Source organism: Vulpes lagopus, chromosome 15 (assembly GCF_018345385.1).
Source record: "Vulpes lagopus strain Blue_001 chromosome 15, ASM1834538v1, whole genome shotgun sequence".
Lineage (NCBI taxonomy): Eukaryota > Metazoa > Chordata > Mammalia > Carnivora > Canidae > Vulpes > Vulpes lagopus.
The window spans coordinates 49,241,754-49,269,512 of NC_054838.1; the positions used below are offsets into that span (position 1 = coordinate 49,241,754).

At 35.0% G+C, this 27,759-nt stretch overlaps 1 protein-coding gene across 2 annotated transcripts in view; it reads right to left on the reverse strand.

The window, feature by feature from the left end:
• Window positions 1-27,759, reverse strand: part of PGR (progesterone receptor) — a 107,816-nt gene that overhangs the window by 24,474 nt on the left and 55,583 nt on the right. The window contains exon 4 of one of the 2 annotated variants that reach the window (XM_041730587.1): window positions 6,530-6,835. The exons of the other annotated variant lie outside the window; for it this stretch is intronic. Coding sequence (XP_041586521.1) covers window positions 6,530-6,835 — 306 coding nt within the window. The remainder of the gene's footprint in view (window positions 1-6,529; window positions 6,836-27,759) is intronic. 2 annotated transcript variants of the gene reach the window in all.

A 27,759-nucleotide genomic window follows, 5' to 3' on the forward strand; every position in this document is an offset into this window, starting at 1 on the left:
TCTCTCTCTGTGTGTGACTATCATAAATAAATTTTAAAAAAAAAAGAAGCATGTTACTTAGCCTCCATGTATTTATGTTCTTTCCAGATAATTTTTGGTAGCTGATTTCTAGTTTTATACTATTGTGGTGGGAAGATGAATGATGCCACATTTCAATCTTCTTGAATACTGAGAATTGTATTGTGGCCTAAAGTGATTTATCACAGAAAACGTCACATGTATACTTGAAAGAATGAGTATTCTGCTGTTTTGGGATGAAATATTATGTATATATTTGTAAGGTCCATCTGGACTAATGTGTCACTCAAAGCCATTGTTTCTTTGTTGATTGTCTGACCTATCTATCCATTGATGTAAATAGGGTGTTAAAGTCCTTATTATTATTGTATTACTGTCAATCTCTCCCTTTATGTCTGTTAAAGCTTGTTTACTACTCTAGTTTTTTATTTGTATCCATTTTCATGGTAAATGTTTTTTAATCCCTTAACTTTCAATCTGTATCTATCTTTATGTCTGAAATGTCTCTTGTAGATAGCATACAGATGGGCCTTCTTTTTAATCCATTCCATCACCCTGTGTCTTTTGATTATTTAGTCCATTTGATTTAAAGTAATAATTGATAAGTATGCACTCATTGCCATTTTGTTACTTGTTTTCTGGTTGTTTATGTTCTTCTCTGTTTCTTTCTTCTTTTGTTTCCTTCCTTATGGTTTGATGGCTTTCTTTAGTGTTATGCTTGGATTCCTTTCTCTTCGTGTGTGTATATATTATAGGTTTTAAATTTGTGGTTACTATTGGTTTCACATATAACATCTATGTGTATTGCAATCTCCATTAACTTGATGATTACTTAAGTTTGGACACATTTATGTCCTATATTTTTACTCCCTTCCCCATTTTCTGCCATGCCATATTTTACATCCTTTTATTTTGTGACTTCCTAGATTTATTTTTGTAGACATAATTGATTTTACTGTTCTTGTGCCTTAACCTCCATACTGGGTATGTAATTGGTCGATTTACTATTATTTTTCCAAATAAGTTTTCTTTGTCTTCTCTTTTTTTCCTTCTGGATTTCCTATAACATGAATGCTATTACAGTTAATGATGTCACTGAGTTCCCTTAACCATATTTTAATTCTTTAATTCTTTATTACTCATTTTTCTTTTTACAGTTGTTTGTTTTCCATTACTTTGTCTGTCTTCCAGATGCTGATTTGTTCTTCTGCATTGTCTAATATGCTGTTGATTCGGTCTAGTGTTTTTTATTTCAGTTATTGAATTCTTCATCTCTGATTGGTTCTTTTTATATTTTCTATCTCTTTGTTGAAGGTCTCACTGAGATCCTCCAATCTTTTTCTTTTTCTTTAATTTTAAAAAGGATTTTATTTATTCATTTGAGAGAGTAGAGAGAGTGAGAGAGCACATGAGCAGTGGGGAGGGACAGAAGGAGAGAAAGAAGCAGACTGCCCACTGAGCAGGGAGCCCAACATGGGGCTCAATCCCAGGACCCAAGATCATGAGCTGAAGGCAGATGCTTAACTGACTGAGCCATCCAGGCACTCCCTTCCACACTTTTTTCAAGTCCAGTGAATAGCTTTATGACATTACTGAATTTTTTTTAACAGGTATAATACTTATTTCCATTTCATTTAGTTCTTTTGCTGTGATTTTGTCCAGTTCTTTCATTTGGGGCATATTCCTCTGCCACATTCTGTCTAACTCTGTTTGTTTATAGGCATTAGGATGGTTAGCTATGTTTTCTGGTATTAAAAGTAGTGGAAGAGGTCTTGTGGTGTCTAGTAGTCAATGTCCCCTGTTCACCAGAACCATGTGCTCCAGAGGTGTCTCCTGGATATGGGCTGAGTGAGCACTACATTTGTGGCTGAGCCACTAGCTGACTTAGTTCTCAGTCCAGTCCAGTCCTGTTGTGGTTTCATAGGACAGGGTTTGGTCCCTGTGCTTCTGTGGGGTGTGTCTGAGATAACCATGGGCTTGCTGGTGGGCAATGTTAGCAGTCAGGCTCCTGTTTGCACTCTGTGCTGCAATTAAATGGACATCAATTGGCAGAGTGCTTTCCATATGTGGCCCCCTGAGGAGCTTTCTGTGGTAGTTGGGGCTGGCAGTCAGACAAGATTTTTCCACTCAGTATGTCTGCCACAGCTACAAGCAAAGTAAACAGGGTGTTATCACTGTGTGGCCAGCTAAAATGGTCAGCTGCTGGAACTGCCCATGTGCTGGGTGTGGGGTTATTTCCTACTATCCCCAGGGCAGGAGTTACTTTGGAGTGGTGTCAGTCCCTACTGGGGCTGCTTGCACAGTGTGTCAGGGCAGGATCCCTTTTGAGGAATGCTTGCTGAAGTGGACAAGATGGAAGGGGTGAGTCTGCCTGGGAACATAAATTGGGTACATGCTGCTAGTAAGATAGGTGGTGTCCTTCTGGTATCCAAAAGTATCTAGCAGCCTAGAGTGAGGCTGGTGGAGGAGAAGAGAGATGGTGTCTGCCAGCACTTTTGTTCCTGAAGAAATCTCCTGTAGATCTATGTTCCTCTAGCCCATGTTCTAAGATTAGTAATATACTCTCCACATATACCCCAGGTACTATTCAAACTGCTGCTATATGCTGTGTTGGGTCAGTTGGGTTATTTATTATATTAGCTCTTTAAGGAGGGAAGATTAGTTTCTTATTCGCCTTTAGCCCTCCTAGAGCTAAGCCCACTGATTTTTAATATATCCAGAGTTAGGCCCAATTGATTTTCAAAGCTTGCCAAGTTAACCCCTATTGGTTTTCAAAGCTAGAGGTTATGAGGATTCATCTTCCCAGTGCTTGTCCTCAGTGCTGAGGGTGTCCAGTAGGGGGTCTGTTCCTGTCATTTCTCTGTGCTTGTTATATCTCTCCCATTTGTGGTTAGTCTTGCTGGGGCTTTGGATCTCAACCATGTTTCTGCCCTCTTCTTATTTTCAATGTGGCCTCATCTCCATATCTCCATGAATAACTGTGGAAGCTATGTTCTGCTGGGCTTCATGTCATTTTCAGAGTGAGTTATACAGATATAGTGTGTATTCCTAGGATGAAGTGAGCTCAAGATCCTCCACTTCCTCTATTCTCCTGAACTTTATCTTGTTCATTTTTTAAAATTTTGCAAATATTGTGTTACTTCAAACTCAAAATAATAAAATATTTTAGCTATAACTGAAGTTATAGCTAAAAGAAATCATTCAAATAGATATAATATGTCAGATGTAACGTATCCTAAGAGATCATTTTTTAAGATTTTTATTTATTAATTTATTCATGATAGACAGAGAGGGAGAAAGAGAGAGAGAGAGAGAGAGAGAGAGAGAGAGAGGCAGAGACACAGGCATAGGGAGAAGCAGGCTCCATGTCGGGAGCCCGATGCGGGACTCAATCCCGGGACTCCAGGATCGTGCCCTGGGCCAAAGGCAGACGCCAAACCACTGAGCCACCCAGGGATCACCTAAGATATCATTTTAAATGTGTTATGAGACTAAAGCATCTTGCAAGTCTCCATTATTAGGAGCAATGATATCTCTAAAATATCATGAGAGATGTAAGACAAGCTGCAATTACTATAATGGGCCAAGATAATAGAAGAGCGCAGACAAAGAAGAAATGAAGAGGCCTTGACCAGGCAACTAGCATCCCTTCGGGGACCTGTACTTATATGCCTTTGAGCCTTCTGGCATATTGTTACCTTAGTTATGATTATTTTGCATCTGATCTTAATCTGACTTCCAAAATATACTTTCCTATTGTATTGACCTGTCAACATGTTTTACTAGCAGCATCTCTTTTGCACTATAAATAAGTAAACTGACATTCTGACTTAATTTTTTTTTGTATATTTTTTATTGGAGTTCGATTTGCCAACATGTAGCATAACACCCAGTGCTCATCCCGTCAAGTGCCCCGCTCAGTGCCTGTCACCCAATCATCCCATCCCCCTGCACCTCCCTTTCCACTATTCCTTGTTCATGACATCCTGACTTAATAGGTCTCATTTAACAAAAGTTTTATCTTTCATAGGCCAAGCAACATGTAGAGTAAATGGATAAAATACGTTTCTCTCATGTGCAAAATTGATGACCCAATGCTATGATGTGTTGCACTAAAATGTGTTCACACTATGAGCCCACACTTCTGGCTTTCCTTTCTAACACTATTGTTTAATCATTAGCCATGCACACAGCAGATATGCAACAGACACTTACTGACTGAATCAAGTGAGTCAAAACTGTATTCTGGCTTAAAGTCAATTGAAAAGTTTTGAGTAGCTAATGATACCAGATTACTTTACATGTATGAGTCCTTTCAAAGAGTTAAATATAATCACTATGTTTCATTGACCATTTTCATCATTCATGCAGTATGCAGACCATGCATACGTAGATCATGGGCCACTCAGTCATTTGCTCACTTAAATTATCAAATTAGATTATCGAGTAAGCTTCTCTTATTGTTACAATTAATGGAAATGGTACCTATAATACTGGTGGATGCCACCATTCTTTTTTACTTACATACAAATTACATTTTTGCAACATTAAAAAAATTGCCTCTAAATTCAGTGTAAAAATTTCCTCCCATTCTTTTTGAGAATGTGAGGATGAAAAAATTTTCACGGGTAGGAGGCATTGGTGGCTCAGCAGTTGAGCAACGGCCTTCACCCCAGGACGTGATCCTGGAGTCCCAGCATTGGGCTCCCTGCATCGAGACTGGTTCTCTCTCTGCCAGTGTCTCTGCCTCTCTCTGTGTGTCTCTCATGAATGAATAAATAAAATCTTAAAAAAAAAGAAAATGAAAAATCTTCACAGGTAAATATTCCAACTTAAAATGTTCACTAGCTTTTACCCAAAGTGAATACATTATCTTTTATGCTATAACTGGTTCTTTTCTAACTTTACCAACTGATAGTAGAATCTTTTTCAACAGTAAAGAACCTCCAGAATGCAAAAAGAGTAAGCCATATCAATCAAAATCAAAGAAACCATCTTTTCTAAATAATATAAAAACTAAGAAAAGTTAAACCCATGTTTAAATACTACTTTTAAACAGAAAAAAATCAATCCTATTGTAATATCTTAATTTAATAATGATTTATCAAATTTGATAACCACTTTACAGTAAGTTTTAAAAATTCAGAAATTTTCTAATGTTAAAAAAATTACCTGCCCAAGACTTTCAGCAACAATGAAGCTAATAAGAATTTGGGTATTTGGATTTCTCTATAAAATTACTTATTATCTCCATAGAGCAGTGAATTTTATTACATTTTTTCTCAACCTGCATTGTTTAAAAAAGATCCAACAAGTAGGAATCTATTTTTATTTCTGTTTCACATAACCTTGAATTTTGAATAACAAGTGATCTATTAAATTTCAAATCCTTCAGGCAAAATAATAACAAAAGTGTACTAAGGAAAATTGAGAAAAGAATCTTTAAGAAAGACTACTGGATTTACCTGGAGACTAAATGGCACAATATGTTTAATTCTTGATCAGATACTGAAAAAATCAATGGGTCCAAAAAAGTATAAGAATATCTTTGGTGTGAAGAGAATATAATTTTTAAAAACGCACTATTTTTAATTATGGGATTAATGGCTACCCATGTATTCTCCTGGCGCTGTAGTCTCGGATTTAGCCAAGTAAAAGCTGCATCCTTGTATGCCTCTGTGCTGAGGAAGCAAAACTAATTTTTAAATAAAGTGATTTAAATCCTTTCATGATGGTACAAGCCAGATTCTCACTGTTATCTGCTTTGTCTGAAATAAATTAGAAAAAATAGTGACGAGAAGGAAATTCATTTGCCTATACCCAAATTATTTATATATATTTGTAAATTATGTTTCTCTTTTTAAAAGATTTTATTTATTTATTCATGAGAGACACAGAAAGAGAGGCAGAGACATAGGCAGAAGGAGAAGCAGGCATCCTGTGGAGAGCCTGATGTGGGACTCCATCCCAGGACCCTAGTATCATGACCTGAGCCAAAGGCAGATGCTCAACCACTGAGCCACTCAGGTGCCTCTGTAAATTATGTTTCTTAAATAACTTTAAATACCCCACTCTATTCTGGATACTATCCATAAATTTTATTATACTATTCATATAATGTGTTATATGAATAGACACATTCAGTTTTATTTTCAGCTGTTTGAGGTTGGTTAAATAAGCACTTAGAATGAACTAAACACTTTTAAGATGGTCAATTTGTCTTTCTCTAAATTACTATAACATCTGTGCTTGAACACATAAACTTATTACGCTGTTACCTGAATGCTTCATGCATGTAATTCTTGAATCATCAAGACTCAAAGTATTATATATGACTTTGGTATTTCCATAGGACACAGTAGGATCCTAGACAAGTATTTTGAACTGCTGAAATGCATACTATCACATGCTGTTTATACAATGTTTACTTTACCGTACAGACTTTAACAATCTACTAGTACAAGAAATATAGTAAAATTTTCATTGTATCTTATATACAAATTATTATTACCTGGCAATGATTTAGACCACTTGACTACTGAAAGAAGTTGTCTCTCGCCTAGTTGATTAAGACTCGTCAGCAAAGAACTGGAGGTATCAGGTTTGGTGTTGTCATGTCCTGCATAGATCACATCTGGTTCAATGCTCATTAGCAGGTTAATCAATGGGGGAATTAACTGTATATCTTGACTTGGTGAAAAAGATATTCTTTGGCTTAGAGCTTGGCTTTCATTTGGAATGCCCACAGGTTGTGGGAGAGCAACAGTATCCAATGTTCTCATAACTCTGACTTTATTGAACTTTTTAAATTTTCGACCTATAAAGAAAAAAAGAGAAAAGATCATGTAAATACATATCAACTAAATCTTCCAGCAGACTGTTATTTTTCTTAAGTCTTAGAATTATAGCATTGTAGGTCTTAGCATCAATCTAATAAAATGAAATTGAATAAGTAAAATGTTAGGTTTCAGACTTGGATTGAAGATTAATTATACCAGCATACACAATATACAAAAATAAACTCAAAATGGATTAAAGACCTAAATGGGAGACATGAAACCATAAAACCTCTAAAAGAAAATATAGACAGTAATCTCTTTGTCATCATCCTTAGCATCATTTTTCTAGATACGTCTCCTCAGGCAAGGGAAGCAAAGCAAATTAAACTATTGGGACTACACCAAAGTAAAAAAAAGCTTTTGTACAGTGAAGGAAACTCAACAAACCAAAAAGGCAACTTACTGAATGGGAGAGGATATTAGCAAATGACATATCCAGTAAAGGTTTAATATATATAAAATATGAAGAACTTCTACAACTCAGAAAAAAAGGCAATCTGATTAAAAATGGGCAGAGAATCTGAACCATGTTCTTTTCAAGGACACACAAATTGTCAACAGAATCATGAAAAGATGCTCAACATCAGTAATCAGGAAAATGCAAGTCAAAAGTACAAGGAAATATAATTTTCCACCTTACATCAGAATAGCTAGAATAAAAAGACAAGCAATAACAAGTGTTTGTGGGATGTGGAGAAAAGGGAATCCTCATACACTGTTGGTGGAAATGTAAGTTGGTGCAACCACTATGGAAAACAGTATGGAGATTACTCAAAAGATTAGAAATACTATATGATCCAGTAATTCCACTACTGAATGTTTGCCCAAAGAAAATGAAAAAAAAATACTTTGGAAAGACATTATAAACCCCTATGTTTAATGAAGCATTATTAATGACAGCCAAGATATGGAAACAAACCAAGGGTCTGGTGATAGATGACTGAATAAAGAAATGTGAAACACACCACACACATGCGCGCACACACACACACACACACACACACACACACTGAAATAGTACTCGATGCTCATAAAAAATAATAAGATCTTGCCATTTATGATAACATGGATGGACCTGGAGCATATTATGCTAAATGAAAGACAAATATTGTATGATTTAACTCATGTGTGAAATCTAAAAACAAAAAAAAATTAAACAATCAAGAAACAGAAACAGACATAAATACACAGAAGAAACTGATGGTTGCTAGATGGAAGGTAAATGGGGGAGAATAAAATGGGTGAAGGAGAGGGAGAGACATGGGATTCCAGTTTTGTAGTAAATATTTCACCAGGGTAAAAGTTACAGCACAGGGAATGCAATCAGTAGTACTCTAACAACACTGCATGATGACAGATGGTAGTTAAACTTGTGAACAGAGTATAACATAATGGGGAATTACTATTTTATATAACTGAACCTGAGGTAACACAGTGTGTCAACTATATTTCAATTATAAAGAAGAAGAAGAATGCAAGAGGTGGGTTGGGGCCTGAGCAAAATAAGTAAGTATAAACATCCAGTTATAAGATAAGTCACAGATAAAAAAAAGTACAGCAAGGGGTATATCATAAATAATATTGTAATAACTTTCTATGGTGAGAAATAGTGACTACACTTATTCTTATGCACATTGAGTAATATATAGAATTGTCAAATCACTATGATGTACTCTTGAAACTAATATAACATTGTATTCAGCTATCCTTCAATAAAAACAAAGAACAAAAAATAAATACAACAAGTCTATTGAACTTCATATAATTGTACTTTTAGCATTTTGTTGAGAAAATAGACAATGGCAAAAAGTACACAGAATTAAATAACAAGATTGAATGACTTTGCATTAATTACGATATTATTTATGTACTTCTGAAAAATAATAGCATCTGGAGGTTTGGGTAATCTAAGTAGAGACTACTGGTGGGGGTACAGTAACCACCTTTCACTGTACTGTTCTCCCAACTACTGTGTCTGTCCTTAGGAGATAATATACATGCCTTCCCTAAAAAAGGGAAGACTCAGATACTAGGGAGTGGACATGGGAGCACTAGAAAGCAGATGGAAAGACTGACTTAATAGTTATCTCTCACTCATCCTGATGAATGTTATTTCAAGGGATAGAATGTGCAAAAGTTTCATAGCTGCAATGTATGTAATAGCCTTCAGAGTGTAAACAAATGTCTATCAAAATGAGAATAGGGGCACCTGGGTGGCTCAGTCAGTTAAGCATTTGACTCTTGATTTCAGCTCAGGTCATGATCTCAGAGTCCTGGGATCCAGCCCTGTGACTGGCTCCATCCTGTGGGTGGAGTCTGCTTAAGACTCTCTCTCTCTCTTCACCCCCACTCACATGCACTCTCTCTCTTAAAAAAAAAAAAGAATGGATAAATGATAGTCATAGAATATAATAATATAATGCAGTAAAAATGAATAAAGTAAAATAATGTATATCAGAATAAAGAACTTCACTAAGGTAAGTAAGGTCAAATTGCAGAAATATATATGCCATATGATACAATTTTTATAAAGTGGAAAAAACAACCCTCAAAACTAAAGAATATTTGTTTATGGCTATAGAGATTCAGAAAATTTATAAAATAATGTAAGGGAATGATAAACCCAATAGTTAAGATAAAAGTTTCTGGGAAAAAATGATAGCTTGCAGATAGCCTAGTAGTAAAAATTCTGGGGATCCCTGGGTGGTACAGCGGTTTGGCGCCTGCCTTTGGCCCAGGGCGCGAACCTGGAGACCCGGGATCGAATCACACATCGGGCTCCCGGTGCATGGAGCCTGCTTCTCCCTCTCCTGTGTCTCTGCCTCTCTCTCTCTCTCTATGTGACTATTATAAATAAATAAAAAATTAAGAAAAAAAAAATCTGAACTACCTTACAAAAAATTATAGGGATTGGGAGGGGAGAGAAAAAGGTTCTGAACTTATTTATTATGTGTTATTAAAATAATTTGGTAATATGTTAGACATAGTTATTGTTTAATTCTGATACTATTAAAGTGAAATATAGTTTAATTATAGTTTAATTACAACTCTTCAGAACAAGAATATAAACATGAGCCAAATGGAAAAACAAATTAACAATGGATGACTGGTTATTGAATGGGGAAAAGAAAATGAAGGAAAAGTTGATTAACTCAGCAAAGTAAGAAAAGGAAAGGAGTATTGAAGTAACAAATATACTTAAATAAATACATAAATATATATATATAATGTATGGGAAGAAATAAAAGCTTATACATTGATTACCTCAATAAATGTCATCATTAAAGAAAGTCAGGCTGGGGGTTAAAAACATTCTATTTGTAGTTTGTATGAAAAACAACAAAAAGATAGGGAAATATGAGGAAAATTAAAAGATGTGAAAAGGTGAACCAAGCAAATACATGTGGCAAGCAGGAGAAGCAATCAATATTAATAACAGATAAAACAGAATTCAAGGCCAAAGACATTAAAATGAGACAAAATGAGGATATTAAGAATAAAAGGTATTCCCTCTCAAAGGAAGCATAAAGCGTAAGCCTTTATTAAACAATAATACAGCAGACAACATTTAGAACAGAATCCTCCCTACCCTCCCCCCAAAAAAAGAAAAAGAAAAACTTGATAAAAAGAGTGGGAATATTCCTGTTTCACATTTTACACAGTAAGTACACAATTAATAAGTACAGATAGAGAACTTAAAATTTATACAGGACAAGGAATCTTTAACACATTTTTTCATCATAACATCATTTTATTAAAAATTAAAGCTAACTTGGCATTTAACACATTTTTCTAGTTAAATCCTTGACAAACAGGAAATTACACAAAATTATTAATCATCTAGGTATTAACAAAAAGATAACATTTCAAATCAAAATGCGTGAGATACAGTTAAATGCAAAAATATATATGTAAAGAATTATGTAGTTTTTGTGCGAAAATAATGAAAAAAAATGAGTGAAGCATTCAGCAAAAAGCAGAAAAGAGAAGGTCAAACAATAAGAAAAAAAGAGGAAAAATGTTTCGTATGATGTGTGGTGCAGGAACTTTAACTACACATACTAAAATAATTAGAATTAGAAAACAATATTAAATGAAACACTCCTAAATAAATTTGATAATTTAGAAAATGGAGACTTTTATAGAACATAAATTATCAAAACTGATTCTGATAGTGTCACAGTCTAGGTCTTAATTTCTTTAGTGGCAGAAGATTTCCCTTATACTATCTTAAAGAAAGAACTTAAAACTTTCCCTATATATTTCATAAAGCAAACAATATGAAAAACATCATACCAGAAATAAAGATTAAGATATCATGATTATATAGATAAAGCTTTAAAATGAACTAACAACAACTTGAATGCTGCAGCATTAAAAATAGAACACTATAACTTATTCTAGTAGAGCCTGTTCTGAGAAGAAAAGGATGGCTCAATTCTGGAAAATCTGCCACCATAATTTATCATATCAGAACAAAGGAGAAAATCACACAATTTTTATCAATAACAATGATAAGAAGCAATAACATTTTATCAATAAATGATAAGAAGCTTTGAAAGGCAGAATCATGGTTCCTAAAGATGTCAGGAATAACAAAGAATTAAAGTTGCATATAGAATTAAGACTGCTAACCAGTTGACATTAAGAAGAGTATCCTGGATTATCCAGGTGGGGCTAGGACTCTGTGATACTCTGGTGATACTGGGTATCATAGGGTATTTAAATGGGGGAAAGGGAGGCAGAAAAATCAAAAGAGATGACCTCTTGACAAAAACTTGACCACTGCTCACTTTAAAGATGGATTTGCACCACAAGCCAAAGAATTTGGGCAATCTCTAAGAAGCTGAAAAATATAAGGATACAGATTTTCACCTGGAGCCCAAAAAAGAAGTGCAGTATTGCTAATATCTTGATTTGAGCCAGTAAAACCTATTTCAGATTTCTGACCACCAGATAATAAATGTGTATTTTTTAAAATACTAAATTTTGGTGCTTCATTACAGCAGCAATAGGAAACCAATGTATAGGCTTTTTGTTAAAATCCAAGGGTCATTACTTAAACAAATGAACAAAAAAACACTCAAAATAAAGGTTGAGGGATCCCTGGGTGACTCAGCGGTTTAGCGCCTGCCTTTGGCTCAGGGCGTGATCCTGGAGTCCCCGGATCGAGTCCCACATCGGGCTCCCTGCATGGAGCCTGCTTCTCCCTCTGCTTGTGTCTCTGCCTCTTTCTCTCTCTCTGTCTCTCATCAATAAATAAATAAAATCTAAAATAAAAAATAAAAAAATAAAGGTAGAAAGATATAAACACTATTTACCAAAACACAATAGTAAACATTAATAATTAGTTTATTTGCAGATAATATTATATCTAGAAACCTTAAGGGATTATAAAGTAATTCTAACAAAGTATTGAGATAATTTAGTTATATGGTCAGAAGGCTATAAAAATCTCTAGATTTATCACTTTTAATAGTTGGAGGTAGTAGATTAATCCCTTATAAAGCCAGTATGAAGGGCTAAAACACAAAAGTAGCAAAATCAATTAGATCTCCAAAAATCAGTCAAAGGAATCACCAAAGAAAAAGATGTAAAATAGGATAGTATATACATAAAATAAGGAAGTTGTATTAAAAATTAGTGCTTTTAGAATGTGTTTGAACTTAAGAGATCAACTAAGTATAGCCTGCTACATACACAAGATTTTATATCTGAAACCAATGTTAACCACAAATCAAAAATCTATAATAGATGCCTGAAAGATAAAGAGCAAGGAATCCAAGTATAATGCTAAAGAAAGCCTTCAAACCATAGGGGAAAGAGCGTGAGAAGGAAGGAAAGAACAAAGAAAAACTAGAAAAACAACCAGAAAACAATTAATTGCAAATGGCAAAAAGTGTATACCTACCAATAATTATTTTAAATGTAAATGGATGAGATGCCTCAATCAAAAGATGCGGGGTGACTGAATGGATAAAAAAAATAAGACCTATCTATATGCTGCATACAAGAGACTCATTTCACACCTACAGACACATGAGACATGTACAGATTGAAAGTGAAGGGATGATGAAGGGTGTGTGTATGTGTGTGTGTGTGTGTGTGTGTGTGTGTGTGTATAAGATCAATATACATATACATTACTCAACCATCAAAAAGAATGAAATCTTGCCATTTGCAGCAATGTGGATGGAGCTAGTGTGTATTATGCTAAGTGAAATAAGTCAGAGAAAGACAAATCCCATATGATCTCACTCATGTGTAATTTAAGAAAGAAAACAGATATATGGGAAGGGAGAAAAGAAGAAAAGGAGAGAGGGGAACAAGGCCTAAGTGACTTAATGACAGAGAACAAAATGAAGATTGATGGACAGAGTTGGGTAAGGGATGGGCTTAGATGGGTGATGGGTGTTGTGATGAGCATTGTGTGTTAAATGTAAGTGATGAATCACTGAATTCTACTCCTGAAACCTTATTGCACTACATATTAAATAACAAAATTTAAATTAAAAAATAATAACCATCTTCTGCCAAAAAAGGGATTTTACTAAATAGAAAAAAATAGAAAATGAAGGGATGAAAAAGTATATACCATGCAAATTGAAGCAAAAAATAGCTGGGGTAGTAATACATTTGTTTATATTAGACAAAATAGACTTTAAAACAAAGAATAACAAGAGCCAAAGAAGGTCACTACATAATGACAGAATAACCTAACAATGGGATATAAACAATTGTAAATATCTAGGCATCTAGCATAGAAGCATCCAAATACATAAAGCAAATATAAACAAACATAAAGAGAGAAACTAATAATACTACAAAAATAATGGGGGTTATTACTTATTAATACTTATTGTACTTATTACTACATCTTATAATATTAATGAGCAGATCATCCAGACAGAAAATCAATTAGGAAAAACTGACTTAGATGACACATTAGATCAGACAGATCTAACAGACACATGCAAAACATTCTATCCTCAAACAGCAGAATACACATCTTTTTTCAAGTGCACAATAGAATAATCTCCTTAACAGATCACAAAACAAGCCATAATAAATTCAAGAAGATAGAAAATATACCATGCATTTCTGACCACAATGTTATGAAACTAGAAATCAATTATGAGAAAAAAATCTAGAAAGACCACAAACATAAGGAGGCTAAGCAAATGCTACTAAACAATAAATGGATCAACCAAGAAATCAGATGAAATAAAAATATACCTTCACACAAGTGAAAACAAAACACAAGAGTCCCAAATCTTTCAGAAGCAGCAAAAGCAGTTTCTAAGGGAAAAATTTAGAGCAATGCCTGCTTACCTCAAGTGAAAAGTCTCAAATAAGTAATCTAACCTTCCACTTTAAAAGGATAGAAAAAGAAGAAAGAAACAAAGCCAAATCTAGTAGAAGGAAGAAAATAATAAGGATTAGAGCAAAAATAAATTAAACTGAGACTTAAAAAACAATAGGAGGGATCCCTGGGTGGCGAGGCGGTTTGGGGCTTGCCTTTGGCCCAGGGTGCGATCCTGGAGACCCGGGATCGAATCCCACATCAGGCTCCCGGTGCATGGAGCCTGCTTCTCCTTCTGCCTGTGTCTCTGCCTCTCTCTCTCTCTCTCTCTCTGTGACTATCATAAATAAATTAAAAAAAAATAAAAAAAAACAATAGGAAAGATCAATGAAACTGGAAAGTAATTCTTTAAAAAAATAGGCAAAATTGATAAACTTTTCAGCATATTATTAAGAAAAAAAAGAGAGAGGACTCAAATAAAATCAGAAGTGAAAGAGGAGAAATAACAACCAACACCACAGAAATACAAAGGATTATAAGAGAATATAATGAAAAAGTATATACCAACACAGATTGGACACAACCTAGAAGAAGTGGATAAATTCCTAGAAATACTCAGTCTTCCAAAACTGAATCAAGAAGAAAGAAAATTTGAACAAATTGATTGCTAGTAATAAAACTGAATTAGTAATCAAAAAGCTCCCAATAAACAAAGTCCAGAGGAAAATGGCTTCACAGATTCTATGAGACCAGCATTACCGTGATACCAAAACCAGACAGAGTCCTAGTCTCCTCCTAGTACTACCACCACAACCCAACATGATGGTGTTATATTAATATTTGCATGAATGGACATAGAGACCAACAGGATAGGATACAGAACCTGGGAACATATGCCAAATATATGTAATATCTTAATGTATGTTAAAAGTGGTGGGAGAGAAGAGTTTTAATCAGGGCATATGAAAGCTACAGGGAAAGCAGAGAACATAGGTTCTCAGCATCCATTTTCATAATAGAATGGTAAAGGATCCAAACAGGGACCATATAGTTACATTAACTACTTTTCCCCCATAACTTGGTCTGCTAAGTCTACAGAGAGGCAACCCAGACAAAAGGTATGATACAGAAAAGTAATGGAAAACTGGGAATTATTTTTGGAATTATTGATCATATTTTACTGAGTAGAGGTAAATGCACACTAACCCCTAACACTTTCTATCCTGTGTCTTTTTTCCCCCTTACCATCTATCAGGTTCTGTCAGGCTACAATATTTTATGTTTATTTTGTGTGGTTTTAAAAATTGTTTCTGTCCTCAACTAAAACCTAAACTCTTTGATGATACCACAGTACTTTGTACATCATAACAGTCAAGATTTTGTTGAATTAGTCAATAATTGCACAGCAACAAAAACATTTTTGCTACAAGGATGTCAACAATAATCTGGCCTCCTGTCATATAACTTTTGCTCTGTGAAAAATGAGAAGAAATCTAAGGGGAATTTCCTTCCAGTAAAAGAAACAATCTAGGGCAGAGGGTGTAGCATATTTCATAGAACGTCTGGGGTTCACATGTGCTTGCACATTATTCTATCATAACTATTTTTATGTCCTCAACCCCTGTTTCCCAGCCTTCTACACCAAACCAAATAGCTAAGATTTCAAGTCTTCTAGCTCAAACTATAAGCTCAAAACAAAAACAAAGCCAAAGGGAAATGGCTAAAAATTACTAAGTCAAATAGCAGGCCAAGATATATAGACTTAAATGTGTAGTAAGTAGCAGATGTACCATAAAGAATTTAAGCAAAACTATTTTTAGAAATGATAAAAGGAGAATGTTAAAATTAAGAATCAGATGAATACAAGTTGGAGGAAGAATTACTCCAGGAAATGGACGTAGTCAAAACTTTCACTATATTTCAAAAATAAAATGACATCTAAGCTTCAATAATTCAAAGGAGAGAGATATAACATCAAATAAAAGATGCAATAAATGACAAAACAGAATAATTGAAAAATGGGATCTGGAAAATAAAAAATAAATTAAAGAAATAAAGAAAGCCATTATAGATGAAAAAACCTTATTAGAATAAAGAAAAAGGAGAACTGCCAGTATAAAAAAAGTAACCAGAGCCATGATGTTGAAATTTTGAGAAAAATCACCAAATGAAGTTCAAAGGAACTAAAATTAAAGTAAGCAGAGAAAGGATGGTAGGTATGGAAGACTGAGACCAGAGAGCTAAGATATCAATTATTATTGGGGACCATAAAAAACAGACAGGAAATGTAAAACAAAAAATCTCTGAAGGTAATAGAAAATACTTTGCTAACATATAAGAAGACTTGTAGTTTCAAATAAAAAATGGCTTAATCTGTTTCTGGAAAATATAATGCATTAAGATAGAGCTAAGTTTTTTTTTAAAATTTCTTTAATTGGAGTACAATTTGCCAACATATAGCATAATACCCAGTAAGATAGTGTTAAGTATTGATAAAATTACTAAAATTCAATAATTAAGAAACACAGGTGGAAGACTGTGTTGTGGTCATCAAGAAATGAAAAACATTAGAAGGTCATTTTCTCTTCATTTACATCAGATGCCTATAAAGAAAGGCAATGTATATGGATTTGAGTGGGGAGGGGCCCACACCACACATTTTCCATGTTTTAACAGAATTTTAGTAAAGATTTCATTGGCCAAGGGAAGTAGAGCACACACATCTCACTCACTTCTTTTTCCATCTCACTTCTACGCCCTCAGTCCCATCCTAAGCAACATTAATTCTTCTTTTTGTCTTTGGTATATCAGATTGGTAAATGTCTTTTGTAATTTCAGCATGCTCCTGGAGTCACAGGCTCTATCCAAAACAGTTATCAAAAACACTTCTAAAAATCAAAACAAGTAAGACATTCTTCTACAAAGGTAAAAAAGAATCAACAAATATTTTAAATCATTTATAAAATTTCCCTACCATGAAAAAATATATATATTTTCATTCAGATTATGTTTCCATGTGAAGCATATGGCTTGGGAACATATATATATATATATATATACATATATATATATATAATAACAATATTCAATAACTATTACATTAATTAAATACCTCTATCTATGATTCCGCAAATTAATGTCAATTTTAAGATACCTGAATTAAATTTTCAATGGTTCTGACAAAAAAATAATTAAAAACTTTTAGAAGATATACGAATATATTTTGCATTACAGTTAAATATTTATTTTGCCAATGATAATATCTACATAAGTGGATCCAAGAAATAAAAGATATTTGAAGCCACAATTTACTAAGTTTTTTATAAGTCAGGCACTGTGCTACATATTTTAGATGTATCATTTTATTTGCCCTCATAATAACTCTCATTATATGATCATAATGGAAAAGAAAATAGAAATATGTCAAGGTTGTAGTGTGTTCCTGAGGTCCTACAGCTATTTGTGGTGAAATCTACGTGTTTTTTTTATTATTTAAATTCAAGTTAGTTAAAATATAGTATATTATTAATTTCAGAGTAGAATTTAGTGATTCATCAGTTGCATATGACACCCAGTACTCATAACATCAGGTGTCCTCCTTTATGTCCATCATCCAGTTACCCCATTTCCCCTGCCTACCTCCCATCTAGCAACCCTGTTTGTTCTCTATAGTTAAAAAAGTCTCTATGGTTAGCTTCTCTTTGTTTTTATCTTATTTTATTTTTCCTTCCTTTCCCTATGTTCATCTGTTTTGTTTCTTAAATTCCACATACCAGTGAGATTAAATGGTATTTGTCTTTCTCTAATTGACTTATTTTGTTTAGCATAATACTCTCCAGGTCTATCCTCATCCTTGCAAATGGCAAGATTTCATGCTTTTTGATGGCTAAGTAATATTCTATCACATACATACACATTTTTTCAAATTTAGTTTTTTACATTTATTCAAATTCAATTTGACAACATATACTATATAACCCAGTGCTCATCCCATCAAGTGCCCTCCTCAGTATCCATCACCCAGGTACCATAGCCCACCTTCCCTTCCACTACCCCTTGTTCATTTCACAAAGTTAGGAATCTCTCATGTTTTGTCTCCCACTCTAATTTTTCCCACTCATTTTCTCTCCTTTGCGCTATAATCTCTTTCACTATTTCTTATATTCCCCGCATGAGTGAAATCATATGATGATTGTCCTTCTCCAATTGACCTACTTCACTCAGCATGATACCCTTCAGTTCCATCCACGTCGAAGCAAATGGTGGGTATTCATCATTTCTGATGGCTGAATAATATTCCATTATATATATAGACCACATCTTCTTTACCCATTCATCTGTCATAGACATTGAGACTACATACAGTTTGGCTATTGTGGACATTGCTGCAGGGAATGCTGGGGGGCAGGTGTCCTGGTGTTTCACTGCATTTGTATCATTGGGGTAAATCCCCAGTAGCACAATTGCTGGGTCATAGGGTAGCTCTATTTTTAGCTCTTTGAGGAACCTCAACACTGTTTTCCAGAGTGGCTGCACCAGTTCACATTCCCACCAACAGTGCAAGAGGGCTCCCCGTTCTCCATATCCTCTCCAACATTTGTTGTTTCCTGTCTTGTTATTTTCTCCATTCTCACTGGTGTGAGGTGGTATCTCATTGTGGTTTTGATTTTGTATTTCCCTGACTGCAAGTGATACGGAGCATTTACTCATGTGCTTGTTGGCCATGTGTAGGTCTTCTTTGGAGAAAATTCTGTTCACGTCTTCTGCTCATTTCATGATTGGATTTTGTTTCTTGGGTGCTGAGTTTAATAAGTTCTTTATAGATCATGGATACTAGCCCTTTATCTGATTTGTCATATGCAAATATCTTCTCCCATTCTGTAGGTTGTCTTTTAGTTTTGTTGACTGTTTCCTTTGCTGTTCAGAAGCTTTTATCTTGATTAAGTCCCAATAGTTCATTGTTGCTTTTGTTTCCCTTGCCTTCATTGATGTATCTTGCAAGAAGTTGCTGTGGCCAAATACAAAAAAGGTGTCAACTGTGTTCTCCTCTAGGATTTTGATGGATTTTTGTCTCAGATTTGGATCTTTCAACCATTTTGGGTGTATCTTTGTGTCTGGTATAAGAGAATGGTCCAGTTTCATTCTTCTGCACGTGGCTGTCCAATTTTCTCAGCACCATTTATTGAAGAAACTGTACATTTTCCAGTGAATAGTCTTTCCTGCTTTGTCAAATATTATTTGACCATAGAGTTGAGGGCACATTCCTGGGTTCTCTATTCTGTTCCATTGATCTATGTGTCTGTTTTTGTGCCAGTACCACACTGTCTTGATGATCACAGCTTTGTAATATAGCTTGAAATCTGGCATTGTGATGGCCCTGGCATTGGTTTTCCTTTTCAATATTCTCCTGGTTATTCGGGTCTTTTCTGATTCCACAAAAATCTTAAGATTATTTGTTCCAATTCTGTGAAGAAAGTCCATGGTATTTTGATAGGGATTGCACTGCACATGTAAATTACCCCAGGTACCATAGACATTTTCACAAAATTTATTCTTCCAATCCATGAACATGGAATGTTTTTCCAACTATTTCTGTCTTCCTCAATTTCCTTTAGAAGTATTCTGTAGTTTTTAGGGCATAGATCCTTTAACATTTTGATGAGGTTTATTCCTAGGTATCTTATAGTTTTTGGGTGCAATTGTAAATGGGATTGATTTCTTGATTTGTCTTTCTTCAGTCTCATTGTTAGTGTATAGAAATGCCACTAATTTCTGGGCATTGATTTTGTATCCTGCAACATTGCTGAATTGCTATAGGAGTTCTAGCAATCTTGGGGTGGAGTCTTTTGGGTTTTCTATGTACAGTATCATGTCATCTGTGAAAAAGGACATTGACTTCTTCTTCGTTAATTTGAAGGCCTTTTATTTCTTTTTATTGTCTGATTGCTGAGGCTAGGACTTCTAGTACTATGTTGAATAGTAGTGGTGAGAGTAAACATCCCTGTCATGTTCCTGATCTTAGGGGAAAGGCTCTTAGTTTTTCCCAATTGAGAATGATATTCAATGTGGGCTTTTCATAAATGGCTTTTAAGATATTGAATGATGGTCCCTCTATCCCTACACTCTGAAGAGTTTTGATCAGGAATGGATGCTGTATTTTGTCAAATGCTTTCTCTGCATCTATTGAGAGGATCATTTGGTTCTTGTTTTTTCTCTTGTTGATGTGATCTATCACGTTGATTGTTTTATGAATGTTGAACCCTTCCTTGCAATATAGGGATAAATCCTACCTGGTCATGGTGAATAATTTTCTTAATGTACTGTTGGATCCTATTGGCTAGTATCTTGTTCAGATTTTTTGCATCTGTGTTCATCAGGGATATTGGTCTATAATTCACCTTTTTGGTGGGGTCTTTGGTTTTGGAATCAAGGTGATCGTGGCCACATAAATAGAATTTGGAAATACTTCCTCCCTTTCTATCCTTTGAAATAGCTTTAGTAAGATAGGTATTATTTCTTCTTTAAACATTTGATAGAATTCCCCTGGGAGGCCATCTGGTCCAGGACTTTGGTGTCTTGGGAGGTTTTTGATGACTGCTTCAATTTCCTCGCTGGTTATTGGCCTGTTCAGGTTTTCTATTTCTTCCTGTTCCAGTTTTGGTAATTTGTGGTTTTCCAGAAATACATCCCTTTCTTCTAGATTGCCTAGTTGGCATATAGTTGCTCATAATACGTTTTAAAAATCACTTGTATTTCCTTGGTATTGGTTGTGATATCTTATCTTTCATTCATGATTTTATTAATTTGAGTCTTTTCTCTTTTGTTTTTAATAAGGTTGACTAGGGGTTTCTTGATCTTATTAATTCTTTCAAAGAATCAACTCCTGGTTTTGTTGATCTAAGTTCTTCTGGTCTCTATTTCATTGAGTTCTGCTCGAATCTTTATTAACTCTCTTCTTCTGCTTGGTGTAGGTTTTACTTGCTGTTCTTTCTCCATTCCTTTTAAGTGTGAGGTTAGCTTGTGTATTTGAGTTTTCCCCAATTTTTGGAGGGATAGTTGTATTGCGATGTATTTCCCTGTTGTAGACATCAAATAGATGGGTCTTGCTTATTTATCTAGTCCAATACCCCGCATCTTTTGATGGGATCATTTAGCCCATTCATGTTCAGAGTAACTATTGAAAGATATGAATTTAGTGTCATCATAATACCTATTTAGTCCTGTTTTTGTGGATTATTTCTTTGGTGTTTCTGTTTCCTTTACAGGGTCCCCCTTAATTTTTCTTGCAGAGCTGGTTTGGTGGTCACATATTCTTTCAGTTTCTGCCTATCCTGGAAGCTCTTTATCTGTCCTATTCTGAATGAGAGCCTTGCTGGATAGGGTATTCTTGGCTGCAAGTTCTTCTCATTTAGTACCCTGAATATATCCTGCCAGCCCTTTCTGGCCTGCCAGGTGTCATAGAGAGGTCTGCTGTTAATCTGATATTTCTCCCCATATAAGTTAAGAATATCTTGTCTCTCACTGCTTTAAGGATTTTCTATATCTTTGAAATTTGCGGTTTTCACTATTTAATGTTAAAATGTTGGTTTTTATTGATTTTTGGGGGGTCCTCTATATCTCTTGGATTTCAATACCTGGTTTCATCCCCAGATTAGAGAAGTTCTCAGGTATGATTTATTCAAATTTACTTTGTGGTCCTCTCTCTCTCAGCCTCTTTGGAATCCCAATTAGACATATATTCTTCCTTCTCAAGTTATCATTTATTTTGCTAAGTGTTCCTCATTGACTCTTATTTTCCTCAGCTTCCTTCCTTACCATCAACTTGTCTTCTATATCACTCACTCTCTCTCTCTTCCACCTCATTAATCCTAGTGGTCAGGACACCCAGTTTGAATTGCATCTCATTTAATTGATTTTTAATTTTGGCCTGATTAGATCTAAATTCTGCAGTAATGAAGTCTCTCCTTTAGCCTTTTTCCAGAGACACCAGTAGCTTTATAATTGTACTTCTGTACTGATATTCTGACATTGTATTTAAATCCAAATTCTGTAACTCTATGGCATAGAGTATTGTTTCCAGTTCTTTCTTTTGTGGTGAATTCTTCCTTCTAGTTATTTTGTCCAGTGCACAGTGGCTGTATTAGTGAGCTGAGTCAAAAATATCAACCATGACCTCAGTAAAATATCCCCTATGATTCCTAAGAGGTCAGAGATCAGAAAATAAAAGAAAAAGGAGAACAAAATAAAGCAAAGGACCATTAATGTGAAAAACAATTTTTAAAACAAAATAGTAAAAATAAAAAAATCAAAAACAAGAAACAAAAGGAAAAAAAGGGGCAGTGTGATGGTGGCAGTGAGGAAGTGGTGGTGGAGAGAGAATATAGTCTCCCTGAGGGGTCCCAGAAGGTGATCCTCTTGGTTCTGAGTATATTTTGTTCTTTATGTTAGAGGATGCTCAATCCTAAATTTATATAAACCAGCAATACTTATATAGAGACCCAACATTGATCACAAAAATATAAACAATATAAAAGGGGGGTAGAATGGGAAGGATGAGAGAATATAGTCTCACAAAATGAACCTATATGGTGTTTCACTTGGTTCTGGGTGTATTTTGGTTGTGTATAAGGTACTAACTTCCACCATTGTAAAACAAAATGAGACAGAAAAAACAAAAAACAAAACCCCATATCTCTTATAAACTTTCAAAATTAAATTGAGTATGTTGAAGGGAATCCAGAAGTGAAAAACATCTAAGACATGCAATTGTAGAAATATGAAAGTCAAAAAGGAAAAAGCTTTAAAATGAACATTTAGTAAAATATTGTGGTTAAGGTGGGAAAAGAGAAAAAATATTGGAAATTTTTAACCTGATATAAAAACAAGTCATAATGAGGGAAAAAAATAAAAGACCCACTTTTCTTCAGTCCTGGATCTTTCCCTTGCTGCTTATTCAGCAAACTTGCTTTTCCCTTGTACTTCCAGCAGTTGATCTGGGGGAGGGTCTGCTGTGCTATTCTCAGGTGTGTGTACCTGGACGGAGATGTCCCACCCCCTGCCGGGTGCCAGGTTCAGTGTGACCAGTTTATCCTGTGAGGCCTGTTTCAAGGGGGCCCCTCCTCTCCCAAGCACATGGTGAAAAAAGGAGGAAAAACAATGGTAGCAGCCAGATCTCCAGCTCTGGAGTCAAGCTCCCCGTAAGTACCTAACTGCACTCTCCCAGTCCGCACTGACCTTGGGGGGCACCCAGCGGCTGGAGACTTGTCACTGTCCTGTGCCCTCCCTGCTTCCTCCTGTCCCAGGGGGAATGCAGGATTGCCGGCCTTGTCTACATTTGCGCCTTCGGATCCAGGCCCATGTGCCGCTGGACCCGTGCTCCTGGGGAATGTCTCTCTCAAAGGGAACGGAAGACAGCTGCCTCCCTCCGTTTCTGGGCTGTAGGATAAAAGGAACTCTGGAGTAAGCCCAAGTCACCAACTGGCTTCTCCCAAATGCCCCAGTGGTCTGTGACGCTCCAGCCCTTTACGGAGATCACATTGTTGTTTGCGGTGAGCATTCCTTGGTGCACCCCTACTCTTTGTTGTGTCTCTGGGAATCTTGAGGCTTCACTGTCCCTACTGTGAATCTGCCCTATTTCCCTGCTAAGCATTTTTCCGTCAGGGAAAATTCAGGTGCTGGTTTTTAAAGTTCCTGCTTGTCCAGGGCTGGGCTTTCATGCCCAGGAGGCTTTCTCCACCTGCTTTTGTTCCACATGTCATACATAGTTCCCTTTCCCCACTTGATTTATTTATTTTTTTCACCTTCCTGACTTTCAGAAGTGAAAACTGTTTCTCTCTGTAGCATTCCAGCTATTCTCTCTTTACATCTCAGGTTGAATTTGTAGGTGTTCAGAATGTTTTAAAAGTTATCTAGGGGTAAATTTGTGGAGCCAGGTGAGTCGAGGACCCCTACTCTCCTATCATCTTGACCCTCTCTACACATCTTTTTATCCATTCATTTGCTGATGGACAACATTTGGGCTCTTACTGTGTTTTGACAATTTTGGACATTGCTGCTAAAAACATTGGGGTGATTATGTTTGAAACACTATCTTTGTATCCTTTGAATAAATATCTTAACACTTCAACTGTTGGATTTAGTTGAGAAATTTAAATCAAACCCTACTTGTTCTGATTCAACATCCTTATTCTTATTACAATGCTATACCATCTCCTACAGAGGTGTTTTAAAAATTTCTTTTTAACCTATTGATAACATTTTATTTTTTTAAATTTTTTTTATTGTTTTTTTTTATTGATAACATTTTAAAGCAGGGTTAATATATTAGATTGAAATTGGCATAAAATTCTAGGTAAACTCCTCTTACCAGCAATGTAGAATATTGGGTAGCTTATTAATCTTCTCCAGAACACCTAATATGATGGATAAATTATAACTAACATATTTTTAAGTGCATAGCTAAAAAAAAAAAAAAGTGCATAGCTAAACTTCTCAAATATTCAACAAAGTATCAGAGTCCAAAATGAAATCTATCTCCACTTTATTTAGACTAAAAGATTTACCTATATGTTTATTTCTTTTTTCCAGTTTATTTATTTTTGAAATAAATTTTTTTAAGTTCTTTCTGTGGGAAATTAACGATAAACTCATTTGCTTCCACTTAAAATATCTTTATTTGGGATCCCTGGGTGGTGAAGTGGTTTGGTGCCTGCCTTTGGCCCAGGGCACAATCCTGGAGACCTGGGATCGAATCCCACGTTGGGCTCCCCGGTGCATGGAGCCTGCTTCTCCCTCTACCTGTTCTCTGCCTCTCTCTCTCTCTCTCTCTCTCTTTGTGACTATCATAAAAAAAAACTTTATTTAATCTTCATTTTTTAATGATTTCAGGAATTTAAAAATTTTAGGTTCACTTTTTTTCCTCCACACCTCAAGGATGTTTCTCTATTGTCTTTTGGCATGTATCATTTTTTTCTGAGAATTCTCCCACTGATCTAACAGAGACATGAGAAGAAAGCATGTGTGCTTCATCCTTGCTCCATATGGAAAAAAGAACCAAGCCTCTCCTTTGATCATTCGTATTGAAGGCCTTCTTCACCCAAACTGGCAGCTTGAAATTATCCTATCTGCATGGTATGGGAATACTAGAAGCAAAAAGTAAATATGGGAAGTGTTCCTTTATCAATGAAATCCTTAAGGTATCTGGAAGAATAAAATAAAAATTCTCTGGAGAGAAACTCCCTCAAGTAAGACCACATAGGATTTCAAAAAATAAATAAATAAATAAACAGTGCCAAACATGAGTTTATAATCCCAAATTACAAAAACCACAATCGTGACAAGTAGCAGAGATTGGCTCACAACAGCCTATGAAAATTTATGAAGTATTTGGGAATACTGAGAGCCAGATTTTAAAACACTGGTAGCCTGAAATTTGCTATCAAGGAGTTTTATACTATAATCATGGGGAATTTCTCCAAATAACAATGGCTTTATTTTAAACCACCACGCTAAGTGGCATAATTAGATCTGGAGTTATGGGACTTTGGAATTACTACAAATATTTGCAACAAGTTTGTTAACAATAATTAAAGTTATATGAAAAGGAATGGAAACACTAAAAAAGGAAAAGATAGTAAAAATAAGATTTTTAAAAGGAACAAGTATAATGTCTTTAAAAAGTACCATCACTAAAATGAAGAGATAGTAAACTTGAAGACAACTGACTAAATTACACAGAATTTAGCACAGGTATATAATAATATGGGAAATATTAAATAGGATAAAGATATATAGCATATAGAACGGGCTAACTAATATATGTCTAGTAAGTGTTCTAGAGGTAGGAAAAGGCAATGTGGAGGGAGGCAATATTTAAGAATACTGGGATGGTTGTTGCTCCTCCTGGTATTTACGAAAGACATATTCTCAGATTTAGAAATTATGATTTACAATTGGAAAAATGAAATTAATTTATAACTGGTTATTAGAATGAATTTGGAGAACCAAGTATAAAAACATTTTATATAAATATAGAGAAACTACTCAAAGAAACTGTTAGATCAATGGAAGAATTCTCAAACAAAAAACATACATGCCAGATAATAGTAGAGGAACATCTTTAAGGTGTGGAGGAAAAAAAGTCAATCTAAAATTTTTAAATTCCCAAAATCACCATTCAAAAATGAAGATTAAATAAAGATATTTTTAAGCGAAAGCAAATGAGTTTTTCATTAACGACTTTCCATAGAAAGAACTTATAAAAATTTTATTTCAAAAATAAATAAACTGGGGCAGCCCGGGTAGCTCAGCGGTTTAGCGCTGCCTTCAGCCCAGGGCAGTGATCCTGGAGACCCGGGATCGAGTCCCACATGGGGCTCCTTGCATGGAGCCTGCTTCTCCCTCTGCCTGCGTCTCTGCCTCTCTCTCTCTCTCTCTCTGTGTCATGAATAAATGAATAAAATCTTTAAAAATATATAAATAAATCAACTGAATGAAAGACTGAGTTAAGAAAAACAAATAGGTAAACATATATAGGTGAATCTTTTAGACTGAATAAAGTAATAATGATTACTAATTCTGGATCATGCTCTGAAATTAATGTTGCTTACTTTACTATGGCCTCTCTACTATTTGTATTTTTTTTATTTTGGGCAAAAATAAATTTTATACTGAGTGGATGACATAAGGTTTTCGTGTGATAGTGCCAGGCCTGTTGCATGGAGGCAAAGGAAGAATTATAATGGATATTAAGATGTATGTTTTACGGCAGCCAGAAAGATTTTTGGGAAGTGGATGAGAAAATAGAGCATAACAGACAGCAGACAGGGAATGGTGCAAGTCAAATCTTTTAATATTATGAGGATCAGAATAAGCTTTGCTGTAGTTTGGGTGGATTTATAGGCAATTATCCTAATCACAGCTGCAAGAAATCATGTCTAGATATATGCTTTTACTTTGGATTAGCAAAAAGATGATGTTACTGGGATCGGTACACTGGGACTATGCTGTAACAACACCTTTTGGCACTGATTTAGTTTGCTTTTCCTTTTTCAGGTTCCACCTCTACTTCCAGATTAAAACAACATGCCTGTATTTATACTTAGAAAAATATAAATAGTACATCATTATTTTCTGCAGTGGTTTTCAGTAATTCATCAGTTATGTATAACGCCCAGTGCTCATCACATCATGTGCCCTTCTTAATACCCCTCACCCACTTACCTCATCCTCCTTGCCCTCTTCCCCATCAGCAAACCTCAGTTTGTTTCACAGAGTTAAGAGCCTCTCCTCTGATATTTTCCCATTTAGTTTCCCCTCCTTCCTTTATGGTCCTCTGATGTACTGTATGTTAGCAAATTAAATTTAAACAAAAAACAAGATATTTATAATGAAGAACTGATAATAAATGTTTGTAACTATATATATAGTTACATCTGATATATATTTCTATATATATATATGAAATAGGAAATTAAAATAGGTATTTTCCAGAAAAAACTATATTAGAATTGTTTTATTTTTTATTTTTTAAAAAATATTTTATTTATTTATTCATGAGAGACACAGAGAGAGAGAGAGAGAGAGAGAGAGAGAGAGGCA